Genomic DNA, 6,192 nt, shown 5'->3' on the forward strand with positions numbered 1-6,192 from the left:
CAGGCTCGGTTCAGTAATGTAGGAACTGAGCATCTGCTGAATGTAAAGCGTTGCTTTCTCCCCTGACACGTGGATCTGTCTTCATTATGGAGCATAACACCAGTCCGTGGCCTTGTGGGGTGGGCTGGGGTGGGGTGAGGGGTAGGAGATGATGGAAGAATTTTCCTCTCGTCTCATCACAAGGTCTTTCTCAGCACCTCAGTTCGACCCAACGGACCAAGACGCTAATTGAGAGACTATATTACTGAGATACTGGCTATTTATTCGGTTTCATCATTTCTACGCTGCATCATGTCGGATTGTGTGATAGAGAGACAACCTGGAGGAAGAAGGGCTATTATTCATGTGTTAATGATTCATGATTCAATTAATAAATTGTTAATTAGCAGTGGATGTGGTGACGTAGCAACCAGCTTGCTACTATCGTACGACAGCTAGCACTCAGGGAGGGTGGAAGCTAACACAGGCTTCCTCTGAAACATGTGAAGCCAGTGAAGCACATTTTATTAAAACTGCTTCTCAAGTTGCTTCACAAAGCAGACACACTCTGAGGGATTCTGGTTCTCTGGAGGTACAGTATGGCTCCCAGCCAGGGGTGTGGCAGAGTCAGGATTCCAACTCAGATTTTATCTCAGGTGAAGACGTCGCACGGTAGAATTCACACCAGGAATTTACTTTTTGTTATTTTATCTTAACTTTTGTTCTTAAAATCAGTTAATATGAGTTTACAATAATCTAATCTAAATATCTAATCTAATACAAAATTTATTTGTATAGCACTTTTTACAGTTGACGTTGTCTCAAAGCAGCTTCACAGAACATAAACACAGAACAAAAGGTTATTATAAAGAATAATATAAAGATTAAGTATATAAATAATCTATTATATTTTATCCTCGTCTTATATTATATTATCTTTTTATAGCGATCCACTCAAAATGACATTTCACCTTCAAATTCTAAGGTATAATATCTTTATAGTTGACATAAAAATAGTATTAGAGAAAAGGTCAGATTTCCTCTTTGGTCCTTTAAGAAATAAACCTTTAGAAACCTAAGCAATGTTTTTTTTTTCTTCAAAGCTTATGAGAGCTATAAGATGAACTGATTGGACGTATATGCAGGTACCAACCAGGATGTTCAGATTCTACATGTTTCTGAGAAGTCATGTGATTGCAAATGAGGCACAGAAATCAATGTGGTGTAGGAGCAGAGTTTAGAACATGGACCAAGCACCAGGTACCAAACTGAGACAGAATGCCATGGGTTTATTTGGGTGACTGATATATCATAAGGAATATCAACTGATAGATAAGAGAACCAGAGATTTAGACATAGCATCATGGTATAATGTCATCATCACAGCAAATAATATGAAATACATTCTTATCAACAGCCCACCACCTTTACCACGTCAACCCGTTCCTCGCTAGATAGTTTAGAGATCCCTGCACCACCATGACTCCGTGAAGCACATTTGAAGCAGTCAGTAGTTATTTTCCCAAAACTGGAGGAGGTGTTGAGAATATTTTTACTTTACGTGAATAAAATTCATTCATTCATTCATTCATTTTCTACCGCTTATCCGAACTACCTCGGGTCACGGGGAGCCTGTGCCTATCTCAGGTGTCATCGGGCATCAAGGCAGGATACACCCTGGATGGAGTGCCAACCCATCACAGGGCACACACACACACACACACACTCTCATTCACTCACACAATCACACACTACGGACAATTTTCCAGAGATGCCAATCAACCTACAATGCATGTCTTTGGACCGGGGGAGGAAACCGGAGTAAGGTGGAGGCGGGAATCGAACCCCAACCCTGGAGGTGTGAGGCGAATGTGCTAACCACTAAGCCACCGTGTCCCCCCGTGAATAAAATTGCGAATAAGAAATTTAATCAGACAAAGTTTTACTTCCTTTTAACTAGGATTTAAGGGACAGACTTAACTCAACTGACTCAGATCTGACTCAGAGGCTCAACTCAAAATCTGACTCATAGTTCAACCATCTCTGGTTGACAGATATCTGTCTTGTGCTGGTGACAGTGAAGACGAACAATTGTGTTTACAACAAACAATTCAGTTTGGGTCTTCAGACGGCTGTGTAGATGACGTTGGTACTCATATATTCAGGTTTTTTTTATATCTTGTAAAACTGTCAAGTCTTAAAAATGTAGTTTTGTCAAGGGAACAAAAATACCTACATGTAAAAAAAAAAAATCCTACCTCTGTCATAGTAATAATTATTAGTAATAATTAGTAATAACATAGTTAAGATTCATATGTATTTTTTTTATATATATATCTGAGGCTCGTTTTTTTTTTTACTCCAGCAGTTTTCTTATATAAACACATGAACCATTACATTTCTTTAGCTACATGTAACACCAGGGCCTGTATTCATAAAGATTCTCAGTGTAAAGAGTTTCTCCTGGTGACGTGTCCGTGTCCCCTCAAAACGAAAGAGAAGATAACAGTTATAAAACATCTTATAACTTAAAAGAGCTCTTTTAAGGACTTGTAAGAGGATAAGAGTTTCTTTATCTGAGGAGAAAATGACTGAAAGGTGAAGAGGGAGAAGAAATGTGTTGTGTTTAATATTTAATAATGATAGAGTTAATAAAATGATACAGATCAGATCGTGTAGGGATTATTTTTGTGACCAATAATATTAGAGATAACATCTCATCTCCAAAACAGAACAGAAATGCACACGCACGCACACACACACGCACGCACACACGCACGCACACACATGCAGACGCACACATGCAGACACGCACATGCAGACACACACACACACGCTTACCACTATGTTCTGCCACTATGTCATTTAAAGATACTCTAAAGTCTCTGACACAGAGCAGAAATGCCACAGAGGCAGAAATGATATAATTTGTCTCTATGACTTTTCTGCTCTGTGTCAGAGATGTTTACATTTACATTTATAACATATTACATGTTAGAACATCTCTAATACGATCGGTCACCAACGTAATCCCTACACGATATAACCTCAAATATCTGAACATAGAGACAAAGTGTAGGTTTATAATAGAGCAGATTTTAAAAGTGCTGCTTTTTTTTGTTAGACAACCAATCACAGTCTTCAAAAGAATGTGTCACCTAGTAACAGGTTAAGCTCCGCCCCCTCTCTAAGATAAAAGTTGTTGTTTTCTCCTTGTTCAGAGTTGCTCTGGTCCTGAATCACTCTTAAGATAAGATTCCTAATTAGGATTTTTAAGCTAAATTAGGAGCTCTCTGAGATTGTTTAGACATTATTAGACTCTTTATGAATACAGGCCCTGGTACTCAATGCAAAAGTTCACCATCCTTTAAACATTTTGATCATCTGATGCTGCTCGAGTTTCAGGATGGCGTCATATTCAACTCCCCCTTTGTGTACACCTGAGTTAGCGAGCGGATGATGCCAGTGGTCAAAGTAATGGTACCATCGTCCATTTGGCCCCGCCCCGAATCCGAATACATTCACCTGTGACAGAGATATTAGTGGCAATATTTATCATGCAATGCAGCACATAGTGCAACAGCAGAAATCTGGCATAAGAAGGTCGTTTTAATTTAAAATAATTCTTATGAATAATAATAATCATAGTGCGTTGACCTGGTCACAGATGTGCAGAGCCAACATGAGCATGATAAAGCCAGTAGATGGATATTTCCCTTGTTTCTTCAACCATCTTTCATAGACGTATCTAATAAACTCGGGGTTGACGATCATCACCTTTAAAAACAACACGGAAGAGACATTTAATCTGAATTGATTGATATGTGTGTGTGTGTGTGTGTGTGTGTGTGTGTGTGTGTGTGTGTGTGTGTGTAACATTTTAATGAAGAAGTCTTCAGTCTCAGTCAGCGCTTACGTAAAGTTGGAATCTCCTTACATGGGAAGAACTGGGCTCAATCTCTTCACCCAGTCCTTCATCATTTTAATATAAAAGCACCAGATGGTGTGTTTTAATCCTGGCCTAATGAGATGCACAATGTATCATCATATAAAACCCCAGTGTACTACGGACTGGTGATGAAGGAACCGCCAGGTGACGTCATACGTGTCTGAGTAAAACGATGTTCCTCAAACCGCCATTAGCAGAGTGAACATTGAAGAGTGAGCTGCTCACCTTGTCTCTGTTTGCTTTTATTGTAGCCTTCACTTTCCTATATGTTCTGAAAACAATAAGGAAAATAAAATGAGACAAACCTAAAAACTTAAAGACGTCTAGCTCCACGTGATCCACATTGTGTGATCTCACCTTGTGATGTTCTTATTGGTGAAAGCACTAATGAGCCACTGTAGATCCAGCACTTTAAAAGGCAGCAGCACTAGATGGGTGGAGTTGTCCAGGTCTACAGCGCTCTCGGGATACATCGCTCTGTGCGTGGTCTTTGCTCCGACGTCTGACTCATAGCCTTCAGTATTAGCGTTGTTCATCCTGAAGCAAGGGATAGACCAGGGATCATGTCGGTGTACCAGAAAGACGAGCAGAGCCCTTGATAGATAGATAGATAGATAGATAGATAGATAGATAGATAGATAGATAGATAGATAGATAGATAGATAATCCCACCTGAAGACAAAGTTATGAGCATCTATTATAGCACCATAATGGGATCTGAGCAGGTTGGCCGAGTTGCCGACCACAGCACAGGTTCGACAGCGGTCAGGACTGGAGTCCATGTAATGTTCCTCATCAGGGAACAGTGAGAACAGAGGTTCTACCACATCACCAAGGTTCCCTGATCTGAACGCTTGCAGCTTCTGCACCAGATGTGAAAGAGCAAATCATAAAAAAAACGCATGTACTGTAAGTTCACATAAATAAATCATTAAACTATGTCGCCGTACAAGCACTGAGGTGAAATTGTGTCGTCCAGGAGAAAGGATTTATCCTCATCTTTGATTCCTGTTAAGTTGAGCCACAGGTGCGTAGCAACCAGCTCAGCCACTGAATGGCCTGTGGAGAGGGCGTATGCTTTGTGGCATGGAGCGCGAGATCCGTGGCTCAGCGGACCTCAGTTACCGCCTGAGGGTCCAACCTCTTGCCACCGTCGTAGCGCTCTTTAATGGTGTGCAGTGCAACACCCGCTTGGCTTGCTGCTGAAGAATAGTTACCTATTAGGCTTGTTTTGTATATATTATTTATCTCTGAAAATATACCAATACCCTTACCTAGAAATTCTATTTTGTGTCTTTTTTTTGTGAATTTATAAAGGTATCAATCAAGCTCAACCCTAGACTGGTTTGTAACAGCATGACTATTTTTTTTTGTATTTAAAACACCACATTATTTGGCATGTGATTAAACAGGCTTTAGGGTGTGACATAAAAAAAGCAAGAAAAGACACGAGCAAAGAGGAAAAAAGACTTTTAAAAATAAAATACAATAATAACAGTGAATTGAAAAAAGTGTTTAGGAAATTCGAAGAGGAATAAGAAAACAAATAAGATTAATAAGATCGAATATGCGTTAGGTTAAAATGTAATAAATAAAGTTTATCTCTCGAGCTTCACAGAAAAAAAACAATGATAAAATCAATAGTCAGTAACTAAAACCCAATCATCATAAAATTATATGAAATAAAATGAAATACAATGCATTAAAGTTATAGTTGTGAAAGTAAAGTACAAAAAAAACTGAACAATTATTAATGTAACAGAATAAAAATGTCTTTCGTTGTTGCTTGTTCCTGGTGTTTCATTCATTCATTCAGTCATCTTCTACCGCTTATCCGAACTACCTCGGGTCACGGGGAGCCTCAGGATCTCAGGCGTCATCGGGCATCAAGGCAGGATACACCCCTCCTGGGGTTTGTATTAATATTAAATAAATGTTTGTATTAATATGAAATAAAAGTTTGGAATGAATCATACGTTTTAAAAACACAAACAAACAAACAAACACGCACTTACCTTCCACCAGTTATATGTTAGCTCGCTGATATTGCTGTTGGCCCTGTTCATAAGTTTTGGCACCCGGCCGTCGTAGCGTTCTCTGAACCACGGATCCTCCTGAGAGTCCATTACGCAGCTCATGCACGCACAAGCCGGCGCAGATAAATCGATGACATCGTTTAAATGGTATCTGAATTCGACTCGGACGAACAGAAGCACGAATGTGGTCCACAAAGCCACGTAAAACACACGAACCTTCAATTCCAT

The 6,192-nt window shown here is 39.5% G+C and overlaps 1 protein-coding gene across 1 annotated transcript; it reads right to left on the reverse strand.

Annotated features, from left to right (window-relative positions):
- Positions 1-3,276: 3,276 nt before the first annotated feature.
- Positions 3,277-6,192, reverse strand: LOC132857025 (CMP-N-acetylneuraminate-beta-galactosamide-alpha-2,3-sialyltransferase 1-like). Its single transcript, XM_060886973.1, has 6 exons — positions 5,944-6,192; positions 4,601-4,791; positions 4,286-4,465; positions 4,154-4,199; positions 3,637-3,756; positions 3,277-3,504 (listed from the first exon to the last, which is right to left on the reverse strand). Exons 1-6 carry the CDS (start codon positions 6,190-6,192, stop codon positions 3,337-3,339), a joined length of 954 nt encoding a protein of 317 aa, XP_060742956.1. The 3' UTR covers positions 3,277-3,336.

This window comes from Tachysurus vachellii, chromosome 14 (genome assembly GCF_030014155.1).
Source record: "Tachysurus vachellii isolate PV-2020 chromosome 14, HZAU_Pvac_v1, whole genome shotgun sequence".
NCBI classification, from domain to species: Eukaryota; Metazoa; Chordata; class Actinopteri; order Siluriformes; family Bagridae; genus Tachysurus; species Tachysurus vachellii.

What these genes read in the sequence shown, in the direction of transcription:
- LOC132857025 (XM_060886973.1), bottom strand. Translation starts at nt 6,192, where the DNA reads ATGGAATTGAAGGTTCGTGTGTTTTACGTGGCTTTGTGGACCACATTC. An exon ending in GCTCATAACTTTGTCTTCAG is followed by an intron (nt 4,466 to 4,600) that starts GTGGGATTATCT and finishes CCCTTGCTTCAG; the next exon opens with GATGAACAACGCTAATACTG. An exon ending in TAAAAGCAAACAGAGACAAG is followed by an intron (nt 3,757 to 4,153) that starts GTGAGCAGCTCA and finishes TTGTTTTTAAAG; the next exon opens with GTGATGATCGTCAACCCCGA.